Here is a 22,831-nt window from a genome sequence, read left to right on the forward strand (position 1 = left end):
AATAAATTCTACTTTTTGAGTTAACATGTAATAGTTAAATTAAGTCATATAAAACAAAAGCAGTAATTATCAGGTTATTTATGATTGGTGGATTACTGCAATGCAAAATGAATTTGTTTTAGAGAAAACATCACAATTTAAAAGTGCTTTTTATATGCATTTTATTTAGATTAATAAAAATTCCTCATTAAATATGTGTATATTTACCTCTAAATTATCTTTCTAATTTTCCCAAATAGGAAAATGTGGTGGTTTGAAAAATGTTAATTTCTGATATGCCACCTGCCCTATTTCCATTTTTAACAGTTGAATATTTGTTAACTGATCTCATAGACAGCTACATATTTTGCTGTTACCAGATGGATGAGATAGAATACCGTGCATAACTTTACATTTATCTTCTTTGAGTGTCAACTTATTTGCATATCAATTAAAATAATATCTGTATTATTTGGATAATGAAAGTTATCAGATTTACATGATGTAACTGCAGTTTGCTAAATTTCCAGTAGATGCCCCCAGAGACCAGTCAACTCATTGGAAATCCTTTAAATTTAAAAAGGCCTTTTTATATTGAAACTTTTTTCCTTGATATATTTTGAAGTATATAGAAAATAAATCAAGAATTCTAAGAATCTTAACTCTCCAATGCTTATTACAAAACATATGTATATATATATGAATGAGTGATGGTAGTGCAATTCTTAATCATATTAATCATTACTATGACTAACATTAATAATTGTTAAAAACCTAAATGTGTAAAATTAAGAAAAATGCTTTCGGTTTTCATTGTAATGCTATACAGTTTTAAAGCAAAGTCATTCGAAACACAACTTTTTTCTCTCTAACTTCTCTCTCTTTATATATTTAAATGGATAGAGAAATGCTATGTAATTATTTTAGCTTTGGGGAAAAATTATCCTTTTTACAAAAAACTGTAAAACATTCAAATAACTTACACGGTTTTTTTCAGTTAGTATGTGTATTCAAGAATGACTTTTTTCCCTTCTAATTACAGTATACATAATATTTACCTACACTGGAAAGTGTGGGTAAGGATAGTGCTTCACTTTATTCCAAGGAAATTATATTAACTGAAGCTATTTAACTATTAATTTAAGTCAATGTAATTATCCCGTAGGTGATTCCAATAACATTTGTTCCTACAATATGAATGTAAGACTGTTATAACTGACACATAGATAACCCACTCGTGACTTATAAATATTAACTTAATGGAATAATAGTGTTATCCTTACTTTGGATTAGATATAACATGTATTTTGAGTTTATCTTTGTCAGATTAAATAATTTTATGATCTTGTTTTAAATTATTTTTGTTGACCTCCTTTTGAAATACTATAGTGAATGTGAAGGTTCCTCGTGATACCATAATTTCAGTTCATCCTATGAAAAAATGTGTTAAATATATTAATCATGTATTTGAATAGGTAATAATGCTTTGATTTTTAAAGTTCACCTAATAACTAATATAAAGAGATGCCTAAGGGTGTTTATATTAGTTATTAGAGAGAGTAAAATAATTTATCATACCTATTCATTCCATCTATTCATCTTTTTCATATTTGTAGAAGTGTGTGTTTTTTATCCTGTTAAATGTTTGCCTTTGTCAGTGTTTTTCCTGCTAGACTTTACGCCCTTGAGTGGGCATCACGTCTATTTAATTTGCTTTTCATGGATGCTACTGGCTGTCTGCCCTCTCCTTTTAAGGAGAGGGATTCTCTGGGGCAGCTACGGAATGACACTGATCTCTTTCCTCAATCCCACATAAACACCGATTAGCGTGGATGAAGGGAACGGCTTGCAAATTGGAGAGTTACATCATAATTGTCAAATTATGACAAATTCCTAAACAATCAACTCCAATAAACAGAACATTGTGTGGAGGAGGAGAAGGAAAAGAAAAAGCAACAGTATACGATATAATAGGAGGCAGTGTGGAGAAGCGGAAGGAAAATTCAACATTTGCAGCCAGAGAGAGCTGGGTATGGATTCCAACCCTGCCACTTATTAACTTGTATGGCTTTGGGCAATTCACAACCTCACTGAAGAGAGTTTTCTTTTTATTTGTAAAAATGGAAGTAGTACTTTATAGAGTTATTGTGCCAGTTAGAAGTGATGTCTACACAGTGCCTGACATATTGTGGGTGCTCTATAAATAGTAGCTATTCAAAATAGTTTAAGGCAGAATTTTAAAACGATATAATATCTCCATGGCCGTTTAGCAGTAAACTCCTCTTTCCCAGCAACTCCACACATTCAACTGCTATGGAGTTATGTCAAATTGTTGTTCAATTTTGCTGTTGGTTTCTAGTCTTTTTAAAAAAAAAACTAGATTTTTAAAAGATGTTTAGGGATATTGACATAAATTTAAAATTTTTAGGGAGATTTTAACATAAATTTCAATTTAACAAAATCTCCATTAAATTATACCTTTAAATGGCAATAAAACCCATATGAAATGTATGACTACTTAATTCCATTCTTAAATTCATTCTTCTCAATATGCATCCCTTATCTCATTGCAGCCTCAGGTATCTGCAGAAGCAAAGATCTCCCTTAGGATACAGATTTATGGATGTTCAGCATGTCTATAAATGTCACAACTTTTGCCTCTGTGAGTGGCAAATTTTTTTTTTTTTTTGGTCAGGCAAACTATCCTCAGATTCCATTATATTCTCTCTCTCCATAAATTTTATCAGAATTCTCAATTTTCACCCAGTGTAGTGGTTTCAGGTCAAGATTTTTCTTCTTCTGATGCTTAAAAACAATATTTTAAAATTTAGACTAATATTCACAAGTGTTTTAATGTGCAAATGAAACCAAAAAGTAAAAATCTTATGGCCAAATGAAATAATGAATTTCAGTTTTGCCTATATCTCTATTTTGTGTTTTAAAAATGTTTCTTTTCGTAAAACAAGTGAACTTTGCTTATGGTCCTCTGTTATGAGACATACAATCTGAGAAATTTAAATATAATGGTAAAGATTGATGTATATTTTTATTTTTAGATAGCCAGTTCTTTTTAACAAATGAAGATTTTCTGGTAAAAAAGAAATAATTCACATTACCTATGAAGGTTTAAATAGGAATTTAGTAAATCACTGTAATTGTTCTTTCTTGCTCTCAAATATTAGTAATGAGGCTTTAAACAATGGCATACTCGCATGCATGTATGTGCACACACAAGTGTGTGAATAAAATAGAGATGATATCAGCATCGTTATACATGCATATTTAAATACATTTCTATTTGTCATCTCTTCTGTAAAGAATGGTCTTTTTAAAAAATTTACTAGAAATTTAAAATATTGATATTAGTTATATATCATGGGTTTTATGGGGAGGAAAGATATCTTGGAAATAATTTTAGTCCAGCCCTTTCTGAATCACTTAGTGTTCTTTGGTCACAGGCAGCAGAAACTGATTCTGATTAAATTAAGTGGAAACGATTGTATTGAAAGGATGTTAGGTAGCTAGTGGAATTTAGAGGAGAACTCGGCTCAGAAGAAAAAAACAAGACCCGGGCCCCTGGAAGGGATCTAGGTAGCAAGAACACCTTGAGAACCTGGTCAAGATACTGCTGCCAGGTTGATTGAACTTCAGCAACCTACTACCCCCTTGTGTTGCTTGCCTCAAGGTTTCAAACTCCTTGGAGAGAGACCAGTTGGCCTAATTCGGGCCGATAACCTACCCATCAGCTACAGAGTCCTTGAATTCCCATTCCACAAAGATTACACACAATGTGAGACTGGTTATTTCCAAGAGTGTTTTGGGGTGCTACCCCCTGTGGAAGTAGAGCTAGATGCTGGCGGACAAATAATGACCAGGGAGTGATTTTTCTGGATTTCTGTCCCAGTTGGCATTAGAACTGAGATGGCCGCCTACCTGCCCTATCCAATGATTGCTTTTATTGTTTAAAGTCACTGTTTTCATTTTTATCTATTTATAATTTTCTTGACTTTGCCCCAGAATGCTCTCTTCACTCGTAGGAAGACATGCAGACAGCCAATGCGTAAACACACAAAGGTGGCAAGCAACTTTCGAAGCAATGATGGATTTCCAGCCCCTTGTCCTCTCAGGCCTCCAATGCCACCCTCCCAGCTGCCTTCTGGGGTACCACTCGATGTCCCCTCAGGCTCCTCAAACTCAAGTTATCTGAAAGTGAGCTCATTATCTTTCCCCAAACCTGTTCCTTTTCTGGTGTTGCCCTCTCTAGCAAATTACCAACTACCTAGTCCAAAAACCTGGTTGTCATCCTACCTCCTCCATTTTCTTCACCCCTGACATCCATTGAGTCACCAGGTAATTGTTTTGTTTTGTTTTTTTATCTCCCAAATATGTTTTAAATCCACCCACTGTTATGCATTCCCACCCCAGCCCTGCTACCCCAGGTCCCAGCCCAGGTACACCCTCTCCACGATCACCAGAGTCTCCCATCTGTTCTCCCTGCCTTGGGTTTGCCCTCCTCCCATCCCTCCTCTTGGATCAGGTGTGAATTTCAGAGTCACAGACTCAAGAATGCTAAATTGAAAGTCTTTATTTTTTTATAACTTAATTTTAATTCCTGGCCCTGAGCCTTGATCCTCCCTAGTGTAAAAATCTAATCTTGTCACTCTCAGGTAAAGTCAGTCCAATTCGGCAATTTCTCAGGTTATTCAAGATTTTAAAGCCTCTTCTCCTCACCCTATTTTCCTATATAGAGACAGCATCGTGCTAGTGGCGGGAGGGCTGTTACTAGATTTATCAAATTAAAATATAGGACATACTATATTTGGGACATACTAATACTAACAATCCTTAGTTGTTTATTTGGCATTCAAATTTAACTGGGAATCCTGTATTTTATCTTACAACTCTGGGCAGAGGGGTGCATGTAACAGCATTTACTTTCAGCTCTTGATCTAGTACCTCATAATTGTCACTGCATTTGTCCGTCCAGTATCCATTATTCCCTTCATCTTTGCCAACATACTTTAGTTTTGTTTGGAGCAGCAATGTGCCCAAGAGGAAGAAGGCTGTTTGTTTTTTCAGACTCCTTGTAGTAAGGAGGATAGAGTATGTGACACAGTTCTGGCAAGTGGGAAAGTAGAAATCCACTAGTGGTTGCAGGGATGTTTTTGTTTTTACCCCAAATAGAGCAAGACACAACCAATGCCATCCTACTTTGCCCTTTCTTCTTTCCTTGAAGGTGGACATGATATCTGGAGCTGTAGCAGCCCTGTAGCTATCAGCAGGGGACAAGCCAGGGAGAAAGGTCAAGATAAGCCCTTGAACTTGCCAGGCCACTGAAGCAAGGCCCTCAGCTTCCTACCTTTAGGCAAAAAATAGAAACCTCCCTGTCTTTCAAGGCACTGTGAGGCAAGTTTTCTCTTACTGAATCTCTGATGCACTTGATCCATCTTTATTCTATCAGCTCTGGAAATGTGCTGACCTGAAGCCTCCAGGAGCTCCCAGTGCTGCTCATTTCAGAGTTAGAGCCGTGTCTTCCTTCAGGCCCCAGCAGGCAGCCAGCCCATGAACAGCCTTTAGCACATGTCCCCTTGCTATGGCCAGGTGACATTGTGACAGGCATATATCATCTCTCTCTCTTTCCGGTAACTTTTGGGTTGCACATGGAGCCCACTGGAATATTATGGCATTCAAGGGCTGTGGGAAATTACCAGTCTGGTTCTGGTCCTTTCTGACTAGTGATTTTTGTACCTTTCCATGCTCCGCATAGGGAGAGTTGGGAAGGGAGATGCTGGTAATCCTCCTGCCTTCCAGAGTCCCAGATGGGAAGCAGGACACAAATGCTTCCTACTTTTGGATCCCACTGGAGTTCACAGGGTATTGATTCTTGTTCTACTCCCCGACCCCCTCTGGCATTTGACTGGAGTGAGGAGGAGACAGAGGACAGGGCCCTACTCAGCATGGTGGTGCCTTGTTCTCCACACTCTCCTCCCCTGTCTCAGTTGCAGGGCAGGGCCAAGTAAACACTGCTATTCCTTTTCCCCATTTCAAATATTTCTTCTTCTCATATTGAATGGTGGCTTTTGAGCTTTTGACCTAGGAATGTAGTTTCTTTATTCTTGTTAGGGGCTAGTTCTGTGACTGTCTGGCTGCCCGATGGGGGAAGGTTGCAATTCATCTGGAACACTCCTTCCAGGTGACTTTTCTGAAATGCAGTCTCATTTCATCATTTCCCTCACTCTAACTCTGCAGTGGCTCTACCTCCCTCCTAGCTTAGAGTCCAGACTTCTCACCACTGCTTTACCAAGAGGTCTCTTCCCTTTTTTTTTTTCTTTTTTAATTTGATCACTCACCACTCTCCTGCTCACTACCCTTTGTTTTGTTCCATAGCTAAGCTGATCGACTGGATAAGAAACTCTTGGCAGATGGAGCCTGGGCATTTTAGTTTAGTTTTGTTGTGCTTTTTGTTTGTTTTTTCAACTCTACAGGTAAATCTGATGCATAGCTAGGAGGTGAAAACCAGTAGTGCCGGATTTCACATTTCCCGGGGTATTTTCACAACATACGTACTTCCATTTGGTTCCTGGAAGAATTTCATGATATAGGTAGGGCTTGCATTAATACATACATTTTACAGATGCGAAGAAATGAGGTCTAGGGAGATTAGTAAAACTGTGCTGAACTGCAGGTGTTCTGACTAATTCTGGGCCGTTTCCACCCCATACTGAATTTTTATTTCCAGTAGTATCACATCATGTGGGTTGTTCTAAATATGTAATTGTCTCCTTTAAAAAATAATAACATAATTAATATAAAGTTATATCTTTTGGCATCTAATTGTTCTTTTAGCAGAATAATAGCCACCACATGGCTGTTATCCCATAATCCTGTTTATTTTCTGTATAGAATTTTTCATCATTTCTAATTATTTATCATTTGTTTACTTATTGATTGGTGGTGTTCTCCTATTGGAATGCAAACTTCACAAAAGCGTTGAACCTATTTGGTCTGAGTGCCTGACACTTAGTAGAAAACACAATAGCTATTTGTTGAGTGAATATTCATCTGTCACTTGATCTCCTTGCATTTGATATATTATTGAAGTTAGAAGAGAATTATTAATCTAACAAACCATTAATTCTAACTGAAAATAATTTTTTAAACATATCTAGTTATAGATAATGGCAAACATTTTCTGCGTGAATGAATGAATGATGAATTTCCATGACACACAGTGAAACTACCTAATAAAGAGAATACATCGTTTAGATATTAAGTGGCAAGTTTGATTTTTGCTTGGTTTGTTGGGGATTTTGGGAGGCCGGTGCATCAGTATTTTTGGATATTGTCCGTTAACTAGCTTATTTGTCCTTAACAAAGGGAGCTCAGATCTGGAACTAATATGTTTATAATGTAATTTCATTAAAATTATTGTATTTAGATAGCTCCTGGCATCTTTCATTAAACTGAAGTTGTTCAATTATAAGCGTTCGAGGCAAGGATCTTTTGATAGTTTTCAGTGCTTTCACGGAGGAACAAAAGGCAACACGATTCAATCTTTAATTATTAGAGAATGAATACACTGTGCAGATTGAAAGGATTAAAATAAAGCTTTGAGTGCTCTGGTTCTCATTCCCAGTTACAGGAACTCGTACAAGAAGAACATCTGCGTGGACATGCTGCGGGACGGTTATCACAAGTCCTTCACCGAGCTCTTCACTCTGATGGAGCAGTGGGATGCCCTGAGGGAGGTTGCGAGAATCAGGTCCCTGCAGTGGTTGCAGAAGCCCCTGGAGGAGCAGCCTGACAAACTGGACCACTTCTACCACTACCTGACCCGGGCCGAGGACGCTGAGAGGAAAGGTGAGTGGCGGGACCCTGAGCAGCGCATAGCAGGCTCTGGAACAGCAAGCGCCTGAGGGAAGATTCCACATGTTTTCATGGATGAATTTGGAACATTAAGACAACTTGGCGCAGTTCAACCTGGTCAACTAAGTAAGCATGTTTACGGAATGAATGATAGGGGACACTGAAATGCAAGGCTGCCCAGACACTGGGGTGTCCTGGTGACGTCGTTCTAAGCCAGGAAAGATAGCATTTAACTATCATACGTAACCTTAAAAATTGTAGCCCCATAATATGCTGAAATAATAATAATTAAAAAAAGGCAGCACTTAACACCATGTAATTAGGTGCTAAGCATCTCCAGAACTTTCCAATGGATTAAAATCTTTTGTCACATTAAGTTTAAACATTTTTATAATTTTTCTTTATATGTAATCTGAAAATTGACTTTCACCGAGGAGCTACTTTTAAAGAGCACTGTATTTTGAAAATTACACTGATTTCCTTGCATTCATGTAGTTGACTTTGGAGGTTTGATCAAGAAGTACGTCCTATCGATTTGAATCGGAGATTTTGTCTTAGTGAATAGTAAAAAGACATGAAAAGCCTGCAATTTACAACTGTGAATAAAATTGTTCATTGTATATTTTCAATAACATCATTTCAAATAATTTCTTTTCTTATATTCTAAAATTTTCCAGAAAGTTAATATAGGTTTCATGTATTGAAGAAAATGTTTTACTCTCTACAATAATTATATTGATATTCTTGTCAGAAGGAACTTTTAGTTACATATTAGGAATTTGTCATCTAAAATCAAAGAAAGGAGAGATGCCTAAAGTTTGGTGTTCTAAATTATACTTTTCTCCAACTTTTTGGGTGAAAATACTACAGGACTCAAAAAGAAAAGTTCAGACCCCACTATGAGAATGTCTATATTTCATTTCAGGCTTTTCTAGGAGAAAATAGAGTGTTAACAAGTTTTTGTTACCTCATGCCACTATGGAGAAAATTGATAAGGACATGGAAACAACATGAGAGGGGTCTCTATAGTGGGTCAATGCATAGTTCCCATTAGGTTGTGACCTGACTTAAAAATATGAGACAAAATATGAACAACAAAACAAATGAACCTGGGATGTGTATGTGTATGGCACAGGGTAAAAGGTGGGACAGGAGGTAGTTATTTATATTATGGAAAGTACTTAAGTGTAGGATTAACTTTAAAAGATAGTCTTTAAAATATGATTTACAAATAATGTTTCAAGAAATTAACTATTATAAATTAAAAAATGGCACCGTAAAAGCCTACGTTGTTGTATCAGCCCCAAATTCTAAAGTGATATTTACACTCAAAGTAAAATTAATCAAGGTAAATTTTTGCTCAATAGATATTTTTTAAGTGGAATTTTATCATATGCACTGTTTTAAATTGAAGCTTTCATTTGAGATAATATAAATATGTGCCAAATATAGCATTCACCATAAAGTGTCATAAATGTGAGCAACTTGTTATAAAGAATTTTTTAATTATATAGAACCTACACAGTCTATTTAAAGTAGTAAACATTTTAATTTATAATCTATTAAATAGAAGTTACCATATGTATAAGTAAAGATGTTTCTCCGATTCCAAAAGTTAACAAAGTCCAATTTTATACTAGTCAATGTCTTACACACATGGTAAGAGTAATAAAAGAAGTTATTTTCTTCACTGAGCAATTTATCATATATTCATGATAAATAAAATCAAATTTGTTAAATGGGACAAACTTTTCTCTAGCTCAGAATAACTCTTCTGTAGGGTTATCTCCTACAAAATGCTAGTGGCTTTTGCCTGGTTGAAATATAGGCAATTAAAATTATTGCAAAAAATATTATTGGGAATATTAATACTTCAGCTGAAGGACATGTAAACATTTGTAAGGTCTTTTTTCAAAAATTTATATAATCTTTTTCATATTTAGCATATAAACTTCAATGGGGAAGGATTGTGATTTGAATTATGAATGTCCCAGAAAATGGGATATGCACATTTTGCTCTTAGTAACTTGAATTAATGCTAAATCTTAAAATATGTATATATATGTCTAGAATACAGAAATCTGTTAATAGTGTCTCAAGGTTCCATCCCATATGGTCATGGGCTCGGAGACAATTATCCTGGAATAGCATATCTCTGAGCATTCTCATTGCTTCTCATTGGAAAGCCCATCACTCCAGGGTCACAATGAAGTTCATTTAATCAAAGCTATGGCACTAACAACAGTCAACTCGGGTCAGTTGTGTCTCTTGAGATGTACAGACCAGTAACCTAGAGTTATTTAAATTACTTTACAAAACATCATTTTCTGTTTTATAACAAAGGTGTGTTTAAAGTAAGCCTGTTATTTCTTTTTGGATTATTTTTCATTTATTAAAGTGTTTCTTTGTCCCTGATACATTTTTTATATTACCCATCATTGTAAATCATTACTGTGCCATCTGTAACATTATGATTACAGCCTTAATCCCATGGGGCTAGAGAAGAGATGGCAATAATGGTAATGGGTAACCGAATCAATAGATAATTCAAACATTATTTACACTTGACTTTTAAATTGTTGTCAAAGGTTGAGCAGCAACTTTTTTTTTTCTAGTAACATTTGTTTAAGATATAAAAAATATGTTCTTCTCAAGCAAAGTTCCACAGATATTTATAGATTTTATGCAAAGCAAAACAAAACAAAACAAAAATTCTGGTGAAATAGGTTTGGGAAACTAAACCAGGTGAACTAACATGGAAATTAAGCAGGTTGATTTATTGCAGGACTTATCAGAGCCTTCAACATGTTGATGTATATTATTTAGTTCACTGAAAGAGAAAGATTAGCAAAAATATTTCCCAAATTTATTTCGCCATGGAATTTTCTTCTTAAGGAGCATAATGAATGCTGGACTAAATAACAAACCCATAGTAAAATTGATTTTCATCTTCCAAATATTCCCACTGACAATTCAAGGAAGCAGTCTACAAGGAAGGAGAAAAGAATGCTCAAAATGTACAGGGTACAGGCCATATTGTCCAAAGATTCAAAATTGGAATATATTGCTTTACACTTAATATTCTGAAAAAGATTTCATTTTTTTGTAGAAAAATGGCTTATCTGACAAGTAGTCTTTAAATATAGAACCTTGATAGCTTATATAACTCATTCCTAAAAAAAAAAAACCTTTATGAAATATTAGGAATGTTTTTATATTAAGGTTTAATTACAGAAAACTAGAAAAATTATTTCAGGACTATATATTTTTTTTAAAAAAATTCTCTATATACCTTTTATTAAAATGGAGGATATGAAATGTTTTACTTACTGGCTTCTAAAAGCAATAACTCTCTAATCAGTAAATATGATCAAGAATATGAAGTATTACAAAACAGACTTTAGTGCTCTGTTCATATTAGGTAGAAGGTTGAGAATGGAAAGATAAAGCACGGAAGTGGTTTCTGGGGTGAGAATATATGTTCTAAATAAATAACTCAGGCTACTCTCTACTTTTCATCTAAGCTTCATGTGAGTGCCCTTAAAAAGCAGAATGGCTCTCCAGGATCCCCAGCTCCTTCAAGGACAGGGTGACCTTTTTTGTTTTGTTACCTCATTTTGCAAGTATAAAATTTATTTTGAAATAAATCTTAATTTCTTATGGAATTATGAAGAAACACATATAAAAGAAGAGCATAGGTTTTAGAAATTTCTTTTGAAACAGTGGAGTGATTGATTTGTAGTTCTTAAAAGCTACCTTTTTTGTAATCGACCTGTTGTGAGCCTTTTTTATTTTAATCTTATAGGTGTACTAGTGGAAATATTTTTCATAATGATAATCCTTTCATGAATGTATGAGTGGATTCTTCTGGCAGTAGTGAACAATTAGTAATAGTGAATTCTAATAGATAATGATTCTTTTTTTTTTTTTTTTTTTTTTTGGTGACAGAGTCTTACTCTGTCGCCCCAGGTAGAGTGTGCTAGCGTCATCATAGCTCACTGCAACCGCAAACTCCTGGGCTCAACAGATCCTCCTGCCTCAATCTCCTGAGTAACTGGGCGTACAGGCATGCGCCTTGATGCCGGCTCATTTTTCTGTATTTTGTAGAGATGGTGTCTTGCTCTTGCTCAAGCTGGTCTTGAACTCCTGAGTTCAAGCGATCCTCCCATCTCAGCCTCCCCCAGGGTGCTAGGATGACAGGCCACTGCACCCAGCTGATAATGATCATTATTAAAAAATTTAAAAACTCCTGGAACTGTAACCCAGAGGCCATCACGTATTTACAACTGTTCTTTCAGGATAAATGCAAAAAGACATAAAGATTATGAATTTCCTCGTATTCACCATTAGAAGAGTGAAGCTTACAGGGCTGAGGCACAGTTTATTAGCACAGGAACATCTTTCTTCAAGTTTACTATTGCAGTGGGGTTTAAAAGATTGATTCACAATTTATTAACACACTTTCTTGTGTATTTATAACATATAGGTTAAGTGTCTTTAGGAAATAAAAGACCTACAAAACTTTAAGTAATTAACAATTATCTGAGTAAAAGGAATGACTACTATTTATGCATTTTCAGCAGAAAAAAATACTCATAGAAAACAGAAACATAGACATCTATTCTTTTTTCACATTGCTAGAAACATTGTTAGAAAGAGTATGGAGCTTATACGGTTATACTGATAATCATTTGTTATATCAGCCCCATGACTTTTTTCCCTTTGGTGTGAAAATACCTTGATATTTCCATATCCTTTCTCCTTTCTTCATTTACATTCTCATTTGCCACATTTAAGAAACATTGCTTTCTCTGGAATCTCTAAATACTTTTTTAAACCTCTAATGGGAAAAGTGTTCGATGACACAACATACTCCTTTCTTCCAAAATAACCGAGCACATTGCTGGGTAGGCATTATCCCGTTCCATTTCTTATAAAAAGTCTCCTATTTCAACCCAAACAGTATGTCAATTTCTCACCTGTCCTAAGTTTTCTGAAAGACTTTTGTTGCTTTATTCATCTGCACATTCTTTAATTAATGTCATTATTCTAATACTTAAAATAGATAAGCTTTGCATTTAGATTTGATTTTTAAAATAGTTAATCACACTTTAAAGGAAAAACAGGAAAAAAATGCCATGATATTGGTTTGCCATCCAAAGGGATTGCCACGAGACATCTGTATATTGCTGTTTATGTTTTTCTCTCTTTGAAGGATACTTTGAAGATGTATATCAAAACTTGTATGCTCTGGCCTGTTACTTCAATAATTCTGAAGACAAGTGGGTAAGGAACCACTTCTACGAACGATGTTTTGGCATCGCTCAACTGATCAAAATTGACGGTGGGAAGAAAGAAGCAGAGGCGCATGGGAACATGGGCCTCCTCCACGAGGAAGATGGTGAGTGGGCGTTTTTGCGGGGCTGCCCTGGGTGTGCCTGGGAGGATTCCGAGATCAGGCGACCAGAAAGCACGTGGGGATGGAGAAAAAGACCTGAGATCTCAGCATAATAATGTAAATTATTGAGATCAAAAAGCCAAGGCATGCGACTTGCGGGACCCAGCTTCAGTATTTCCTGCAGAATAATTCTTGCAGAATTCCTTGCTCAAGCTCCTGCCCAGCCGCTCAGCCTGGAGTTCCCAGCAGCATCCTAGGGAAAGAAAGCATCCTCCCCCACCTCGGCACACACCTCCCTCAGGCCCCAGGCTGCACTGTTTTGAATTTTTTTTTTTCTTTCATGACAGCCCTCTTTGTTCATATTAAGTTGATTTCTCATGTATGAAAATGTTTGGACAAAAGGAAAGGTACACTTTGTGATTTTTCCTAGTGCCCTATATACGTTATATGAAAACAAACAAAAAAAAATCTGTATAACTCAGATACCACTGCATGGTGATTTTGTAACAATCTCTGAAGGAAATGCTCTTTTAAGTATACTTAATAATGTTATCTTAAGACAAGCCAAAGTCTAAAACAACAACAAAATTGTCAGAAATAAGCTTTTGTATGGTGGTTGAGCAAGGATTGCAAATAGGAATTTAAGCATTAAAATTCTTGATGGCAGGATAGTGTGTAGAGAATATGCAAAGAAAATATAGGGACAATAAAAATATCTTATCATGAATAATGATTTTTTCCCCTTAAAAAACTATCTCGTTTTCCATAAACGTTTTGACTTGGGTAAACAGTTATATTTAAAAACATTTATTATTTTGTGGCTAGAAGGACTGCACAGGACTTTGAAAAATAAAAGCGAAAAAACAAGTTTTTATGCTTTAAGAAGTTGCAGTTAGTGTGATTGTAACTGAAGCATGGTAGGAACAGAACAGGGTCAGGAACGATGACACACACAGGCAGTGCCAGAAAAACTCAAGAGCGGTGAGAGGTTGTGCAGACTAGATTGGAGGACAGCATGATGGAATCAAGAGGGATGAGTGAGGGACTTGGAAGATGGGTGGATTTTAGGCAAAGAAATGGGAGTACATTCTGTGAGAGGTAACATGTCAAAACATGATGACAAGAACTGATAGGAAGGACAACCTGGGCCAAGTACTTTTCTGAACAGCCACGGGAGATCACAGTAGTGAGGTAAAATAGGGACACACCAGCATTCTGAGTTTGGACTTTAAGTCTGTGGTGTATACTGTGGGTGGAGGGAAAAGAGGAAGAGGGTGTGGCTAGGAAGCTGCTACACTTAATTTAACTTGGAAGAAATAATTAAAGTATTTAAGAGAACATATTTAAGTATTTCATTGCAGCACAATTTATAATATCCCAGAACAGAAGATTAGCTAAACATATTAAATATATTTAAATATATTAAGAAACATCTGTGCAAAAGAGTTATATGCAGTCATGAAATACAGATTAGAGCAAAATTCATTCATTCACTCAACAAACACCAATTTAGAACCTAATGTCAGGGAATAAAATGGTGAACAAGACAAAGCCCCTGCCCTTGTGGAACTTATATTCTTCTGGGGAAAATAGGCCTTGACAATGAATAACTACATAATAGAGTAGGAAACAGTGGTAAGTGCTGTGACAAATAATAAAGCAGAGCAAGGGGATTGACAGTGGGTACTACTTTGCATAAGTTGCTCACCTGTTAGAAGAAGGCCAGACGTGAATGAAATGAGGGAGTGAGCTTGGTGAAAATCTGAAGAAAGGAGTTCCAGAAGGAGAATGCAGTAAGTGCAAAGGCCCTGAGGCAATGCCCAAGGACCAGCAAGAAGGCCCATGTGCCTGGAGCTCAGTGAATAAGTGGGAAGTGGGAAATGGAAGAAGTTAGACAGGGATGCTTGGGAGAGATCACACTGGGGCTTGTAGGCCAAGGTGAGGACTTTGGATTTTATTCTAATTTATATAGGAAACCCCAAACATGTATTGACTTGGGAAAATATTCATGACTCATTAAGTAGAAAAATAAGACATAAAACATAATGTAAAATGTAATTATATTATATATATACCATATACCAACATGTTAACAATGTTATTTCTGAGTGTGGGGATTATAAAATTATGCACTGAAGAGATATATGACTTACTATAATTGGAGAAGTTGTTTGTTAAAACAACTTATTAGCCTATTTGCAAAACCAAATCAAATAATTGGACTGTCAATTACTGGCCTCCAAAAAGGAGTCACAGAACAAATAATAAATAATATATGAAAATAGTACTAAAGAAGTCAGGGCTACACTGAGGAAAACTGAAGAGTAACTGCAGTCAGATTCAGGTAGCTGTCATAGGTGTATGCTAAATTTTCCTGTTTGTCTTATCTCTGATTTTTTTAAAATTTGGTTTGATTTTTAAAATTTTTTGTTGCAGTTAAAAACATAAAAACATAACGTAAAACTTAACCATCTTAACCATTTCTAAGTATACTGTTTAGTAGTGTTAAGTGTATTCACATTGTTGAACAACCAATCTCCAGAACTTCTACACCTTGCTCAAGTAGAACTCTGTACCCATTAAACAACAACTCCTCAATTCCTTCCCCTTCTGATTTTTAAAAATCTCTAAATGCATTTTCATTAGAGGATTTGTGCATTGCTTAATTATTTATTCATTCATCTATTCATCCACTCATTCAACAAATATCAGAGTGCCTGCTAGCCCTGCGGCTAGTACCCATGGTACCAAGGTCGCCCCTATCATTTTAGGCATCCACACAGCCACTGAGGGCAAGGATGAGTTCTGGAAATGTGATCATGCCAGGGCTGCCATGAGATAACATTCTCAGGTACTTGGCTTGCTCACATTTAGATGCTGCACCTTATAGCAGGATAAAATACACCCATATTTCATAATAAATAGAAGATTTTAGCTATGAAAATTAAAAAATATATATTTTAGAGACAGGGTCTCACTATGTTGTCTTCTAGCCTGGTCTCAAACTCCTATCCTCAAGTGATCCTCCTGCTTCAGCCTCCCAAATAGCTGGGACTACAGTTGTGCTCCACTGCACCCAGCCGTGAAAAATGTTGAAGATGACTTCTGTTGAAATATTTTTAAATCAGTGTGTACTATCTTGTTTTGAAACCACTTTTTGTCAGATCTAAAATATTTTTCCCTGCTCTTGTACAGTTCATAGGCCCTAAAACCATCCTTTTATTATCTGAAGGATGAAACAACTGAGTCCGTGTTGATGAAAATTCTAGATATTGACCGTGAGTGTTTGATGTACCTAGTCATGGCAAAATTATCTGTGAAGCTTTTGTAATCTGAGATAGAATTTTCAAGAGAAAAGTGGAGCAGTATCATGAATATGATAGAGTGGAGTACGACTCACTTGGTTGTAGGGTTCCTGAAGTGATGACAGTGGTGTAGCTTCCACGCATCTGATCTGATTGGTCCAGACAAGCAATGGAGGCCCCACAGCAACAGCAAGGTGGCAGCATCTTGATTCCAGGGGTGCCTCCGTTCAGGTTAAAATAGGACATGAGGTGGCAGATGGCAACAGGCAGGTTGTCAGGGCCCAAACAAGCAGGCTGTAGTCCAGGGCAGGGCTCCACCATCCTTTAGGAACTAAAGAGCAAATTAGGAACATGAGCAGAAGTCATACTCCCAGAGACTGGGCACTTGGTTGTAGTTAGGGGTAAAATGTTCAGCCCACTGGCTGAAACGTAACCAGAGCCTCTCCCACAACTCCCTGGTCAGAGTCAAGCAAGCAGACAAGATCAAGTTCTCACTGCTGGTAAAAACGAGACCCTAATATACAACATAGCCTGGTTCTCTTTGGCTCAAGGGCTGGCAGTCTCATTCTTCAGACCTATAGCTGGGGTAGCAGGCATGGAGCAGTCAAGTAGTCATGGACTGGCAAACACTTGGAGCAAATCAGTGGCTCTATCCTCTTTTAGAATTGTGACCTTATTTGTAAGGATCTTATCATGCAAACAGGACAGAAGGGCAAGTAGCATTCACTCCTCATCTGTGGAGCTTTGGAGAAAGCTCACAGACCCTGCATCAATAGGAGATGAGCCAAGTCATTCCAGAGCAGCACACAGAGGTCTAGCAGGGTCAGAAGGCAGACTCTGGGGAGAAAGGAGACTTTTTAAAAGACGTGAATTAGGGATGCACCAGCTCTTCCCTTGGTGTGATCTGAGGCTGGGGCACAATAGCAAGATGATGAGTTAGGGCCTTCATTTCAACCCTGTCCTGCTGGGTCAGCACCGGCCTCTGCCCTGGCATGATCAAGGGACTCGGGTCCACACCTTGCAGCTGCAGCTTTATTGGTGGGGGCAGGAAGCACGCAAACTAGCAGTGGTGTCTATCACATCAGCATTCAATAGTTGAGGAAGCTCTAGCACTTTCCTCTCTCCCCTTCCCATCAGTGGTTTAGGAAGTAGCCTTGCTTTTGACCAAATTAATGGACTTAAGCATTAGTTAATTAGCTGGTTTCTACAGAGCCTTGCAGGAGGCCAGTCTCTTTTCTGGTGGGCTATACTGGTAGGGATCAGTCATGGACACATTAACCCTTCATTTCAGTCCACCTTTTTGTCCTGTTCCTCCCCTGCCCCTTCCAATGGGTGGCTTCTAAGTATCATCTCCCACTCTGGCAGCAGCCCTTTCCATTCCAACCCATTAGCTCTGAGGCTAGTTACTGACTTTGCTGTAAGAGACCAGGAGGATAATTGGTGGTGACAACCCCAAGGTACTGAGAATATTCACTGAAAACCAGCAAGGAAAGACCATTGTAAGAAAGGTTTAGGGGCAAGGCATGGTGGCTCACACTTGTAATCCCAGCACTTGAGAGGCTGAAGCAGGAGGATTGCTTGAGGCCAGGAGTTGGAGACCAGCCTAAGCAATGTAGTGAGACCTCATCTCTACAAATAAAAATGGCAGGGGGTGGGGGGAAGGAAGTATACATTTTCCAGTTCACAACACCCTTATCTGTGACTTTAACACAGGGATTGAGTAAAATTTAACCAGGATTTACAGCATTGATCCTAATTCTTAGAGAACTTGTGAAGAAGGAAAGAGTTGTCATGGTTCACTTGCTCAGTTCAGGTCCTGAAATTTATTGCTGACAGTTTTGTGAACAGATACTACTGTAGACAGTGTATCTCAGTGTAGATTGCCAGGAGGCCAGATGGCACCAGGAACAACGTAGTATTGTGAAGACACACTGGCATGACTACCAGCTCTCCTTTGAAGCATCTGGGAATGGAGGGCAGACCCAGCAACAGATGTGTAGAGGAGGTCAGCTCTACAGAAGCCTGTTCCCTTTGCTATTTTGATCTCATAGAGAGAAGTTAGAGTTTGGAAGCCCACTTATCCCTATCTTGCCTATGGTCAGCACCTTTCCCTAATATCTCCTCCACCCATTCTTTAATGATCATGAGGAAGATGTCCCCTTCTGTGATTTGGGGGTTTTGTATCATGAATTTCGTAAGAGGCAGTGGTTCAGCTTTCCTCTAGATAAAGTACCCTTCCCATCCAAGGCAACTCACTTCCATATCACAAAAAACAAGAAACTCTGTCACTGACAGTGATAACCCCCGAGGTCTCCCACTACTGAGAAGTTTCCAAGGCTCGTTCTTGCTAGTAGTCACTAACTCCCAAAGGCTGGCCACAGCACTACAAATAGACTCTTTCCACTCCTTTGTGAGTCATTGCTTTATCTCTACTTCCCTGACTTGCTTTTGAAGGCCATGATGTGTGTCTGGAAGAACTGCCATGCTAGCAAGGTAACTTGGCAAGCAGCACTCACAGCAGGCCCACTGGAGCAGATTGCTTTGCAAGAACTCACAGAGACAGGAGCAGCAGTAGGTGTGCCTGGTCTCCCATTATCCTGCTAGTGTATGCTGTGTGGTCAGGGGCCAGACTCAATGGCAATATGATGTGACAGTGCCTTGGTACAAGCACCATCCTACCAGCTCAGCATTCATGATTTGATGCAGCATCAGCTCCTCCTCTGCATGATTGGCAGAGAAGAGGGAGGAAGAGATCAAGGGCTGAGATCTTATGGTTGCAGTCATAAGATATGGTCTAAAAATAGTAAGATTTACCACATAAACTTTCACAGTTTGGAGAGCACCAGCCTTTCTTGGTGTGAGAGAGAGAGAGAGAGAGAGAGAGAGAGAGAGAGAGAGAGAGAGAGAGAGAGAGAGAGAGAGAGAGAGAGAGAGAGAGAGATCAGGGCCCAAGATTTTGCAACAGGTCAGGATTGGTTGCTTTAAGCACTAAGCCTAATTGGTTTCCACAGAACTTTGCTAGAGTCCACCTTCTTTTCTAAGAAGCTAGCCAACAGGGCATCAGTTCTAGACATTTCAGCCCTTACCTCTTAGGTCTTTAAATTCTGAATAAAGAGTGCTGTCAACATAAAGAGATTTTGTTCAGATTATGGCCACAAAAATTCTGTCCTTTAAGAAGTGGGACAAAGATAAGACCATGAGCATAATCTTGAAAAGAAGTTCCATGACCAAGACTAGACATTTTCAAGAACTGGTCAAAGTATCATGTTTCCCCATAAAATAAGCCCTAGCAGGATTTCTAAGCATTTGCGCAAATATAAGCCCTACACCGGAAATAAGACCTAGTGATGGGCGTGGCTACACAGCGTATCTGCACAACCCATGCATTTCCTCACAGAACAGTAAGGAGCAACCCTTCTCATCTGCCCCATCATGACAGCTACTATCCCAAAGGTGACCGGAAAGGTGTGGGCAGCTCCACCAAGGTCGGCTCCCTCTGTCAGGTCCTGGCCATCCTGTGCATGCTACAAGCTGAGGCTTTGAGGGGAAAATAACACACCCCCTGAAAATAAGCCCTAGGGTGTCTTCTTGAGGAAAAATAAATATAAGACCCTGTCTTATTTTCGGGGAAACATGGTAGAAGAGAATTGGAATTGAGTGGAATTGATTGAGGTGCTGTTCCTACGAGCTGCCCTCCAACTCTAGGTAGAAGCAGGGAGTTCCACCAGCACCACATGGCCAGTGAGTAGAACCAAAGGTAGACTGTCTACCCTGGTTGCCTTTAAATGCCGGACTAAGTAGATCCCTCCTAATTGAGAAATGTAGGAAATGAAAGGAAAACAAACATTAATTCAAAGAGGATTAACCTAAGAGAAAGAACAAACCTGTTGAAGTGATAACTTCAGAAAAATGCTCAGTGTCTTCAGAAAGACACAAGTAGAAGACAGAAATGCACGAGGGTAAAACTAGATGATTTGAGAATGACCACCAGATAAAATAAGGAAGGCTTTCAATAAAATATGTTGGAAGAATTAAAACACAGAGTAGAAAAAGTAAAGAGCAGAATTGGCACAGTGGAAAATTGAATTAGTGATATTTGGGACAAACTTTAATAACTATCCCAATTGCAGGGGAAAGACAGAAATGAAAACAATCAGAGAAGATTAATAAGGAAGTTACTGAATGAGGAAGAATGTACAATAATTGAAACAAAGGCAATAATCAAAGACCTTTTAAGAAAGTTTTCTTGATCCCGCAAACCCCTCAAAAATCTGAATATATGCATTAAAATAGCTCTTCATGCTCCAGTCATAATTAATAAAGAGAGTTGCATAGCTATAATTCCTTGGGAATTTTTAAATACTCAGATAAAGACAGATTCCTACCTGCATCCAAAGAAAAAACACAGATTACCTCCATTAGGGCAAAAATTAGACAGGACTCAATTTTCTCCTTTGCAACAATAAATGCCACAATATAAAAAGAAGTAAGAGTCTATGGAGTTTGAGGGGGGAGGAAAGAGAGTGAAATGCTGTAAAGTTGAAAATTGAAAGTATGCTACAGAGCTAAGTATAAAACAACAGGAAAACATTATTAGATATGCAAGGTTCAGAAAGTACAATATGAATATAGTTTTCAAGTATATTGTATTCTGGAGACCAACAAGAAATAAGTCAAAACTAAAAGTGCGAGAATAAGGAAATCCTGATATAAAAGAACTGACAGTAAACACTTTAACTAATTAAACATAAAGTTAAGTTTACAAAAAATGCATGTTAATAATTTTGGAAGTAGAAGATACACATAAAACATAAGTATATATTATACATAAGTATAATTTTAATTTTTCTCTTTATGATTTTCTATATTTACCATTTTGCAGTAATGTTGATCCTTTTCTATCTTATTTTAAAATTAAATTTCATCAGAGACATTTATAAAGGAGCTATAAAAAACAAGTAGAAAATATGGGCAAATATTTATTCAGTCTTCAATGAAAAAGATCTTTGAAACATAAAGACAATTGAAAGAAGCACAAAGGGAAATGATGGGTTTTATTAAGAGATAATTATATTTTCTCTCTTCTCCAAGTGTAAAACCAATACCAAAGAAACACGGGAATTAGACACATCATAATTGTTAAGACAGATTAGAGAACAGAGCTTAAATCTGTTCTAATCAGATTCTCTATTTTCCCCCAGAATTAATCTTAGCCACCTGGTTACTGGCAGACTAGTCAGGTTCAGGCTCTCCTACAGGTTCAAAGCCTGCTTCTGTGAGCTTCAGCTGGGAGCTCATAGGTCATACTTTCCAAGAACTGAGTATGGAGAAGATGAAAGTTCAGAATTTCACCAATCAAATGTGTTCTTCCTCCTCCCTTAATGAAAAGTACAAAGGGAAGGACAGAGGAAGTGCCCTCATGGAAACGTGAGGCTAGGGGAATCGAATTCCCTCTATCAGAAACAAAAATTGAGAGATTTGACATGTAACTTAAAAACAATTGTTTATCAAAGGTTTCAAATAATTAAATAAAAACTGGGAAATAGTTGAAACAAACATGATAATGCATTGATATTATCATATAAAGAACATTTATGAATTGGTGAGAAAAACTACTGACACACCAGTATAAAAATGGGTAAAGGCACTAAGAAGACAATTCAGAGAAATACAACCGGGTAATAAATATGAAAAAAGTGCCAACATTGATAATAAAAAAAAGCATAATTTAAAGCACTAAAGACATAACACTTTTCACCTGTAATTTTTAGCAAATGTTTATTATCTGTCTACTATGTGCAAGGCACTGGGATAAGTGCTGGGAATACATGGCTGACAAAGATATTTTCGGTGCCTTGATTCAGGGGCTTACATTTTAAAGGAAGAAGCAAGACAGTTCTCTGATAATTACAATAATCTGAGTGAGAGTGTACTGGTAAGATAAGCACAGAATGTACCAAATTCAAATGTGGAGGAATCGAAGTTCTCTTTTTATTTGTTTAATGTAGTATTTACTGTGTGTGAAGATTTGGTAAGTTAAGCATGCTGCTCACGTTGCTGGTGATGGGATAAATTTGCCTGACATTCTTAGCATACAATTTAGGAATATGTAAGGATAGTTTAAAACATGTCCACATCCTTTACCCTGCTACTCTACTTCTAATAAATAATCAGATATGAAGACAAAGATTTACATAGACACATATGTATAAGCATTTTTACATATGTATTATCTGTAATAGTGACAAAAAGGACACAGTAGAAATGTTCTACAGTGGGGTAA

At 37.3% G+C, this 22,831-nt stretch overlaps 1 protein-coding gene across 1 annotated transcript in view; it reads left to right on the plus strand.

Annotated features, from left to right (window-relative positions):
• The window catches only part of TTC29 (tetratricopeptide repeat domain 29), a 198,783-nt gene that overhangs the window by 25,507 nt on the left and 150,445 nt on the right, over window positions 1-22,831 (plus strand). The window contains exons 5-6 of the mRNA XM_012783760.2: window positions 7,616-7,839; window positions 13,061-13,246. Coding sequence (XP_012639214.2) covers window positions 7,616-7,839; window positions 13,061-13,246 — 410 coding nt within the window. The remainder of the gene's footprint in view (window positions 1-7,615; window positions 7,840-13,060; window positions 13,247-22,831) is intronic.

The sequence above is a fragment of the Microcebus murinus genome, chromosome 15, assembly GCF_040939455.1.
Source record: "Microcebus murinus isolate Inina chromosome 15, M.murinus_Inina_mat1.0, whole genome shotgun sequence".
Classification (NCBI taxonomy): domain Eukaryota; kingdom Metazoa; phylum Chordata; class Mammalia; order Primates; family Cheirogaleidae; genus Microcebus; species Microcebus murinus.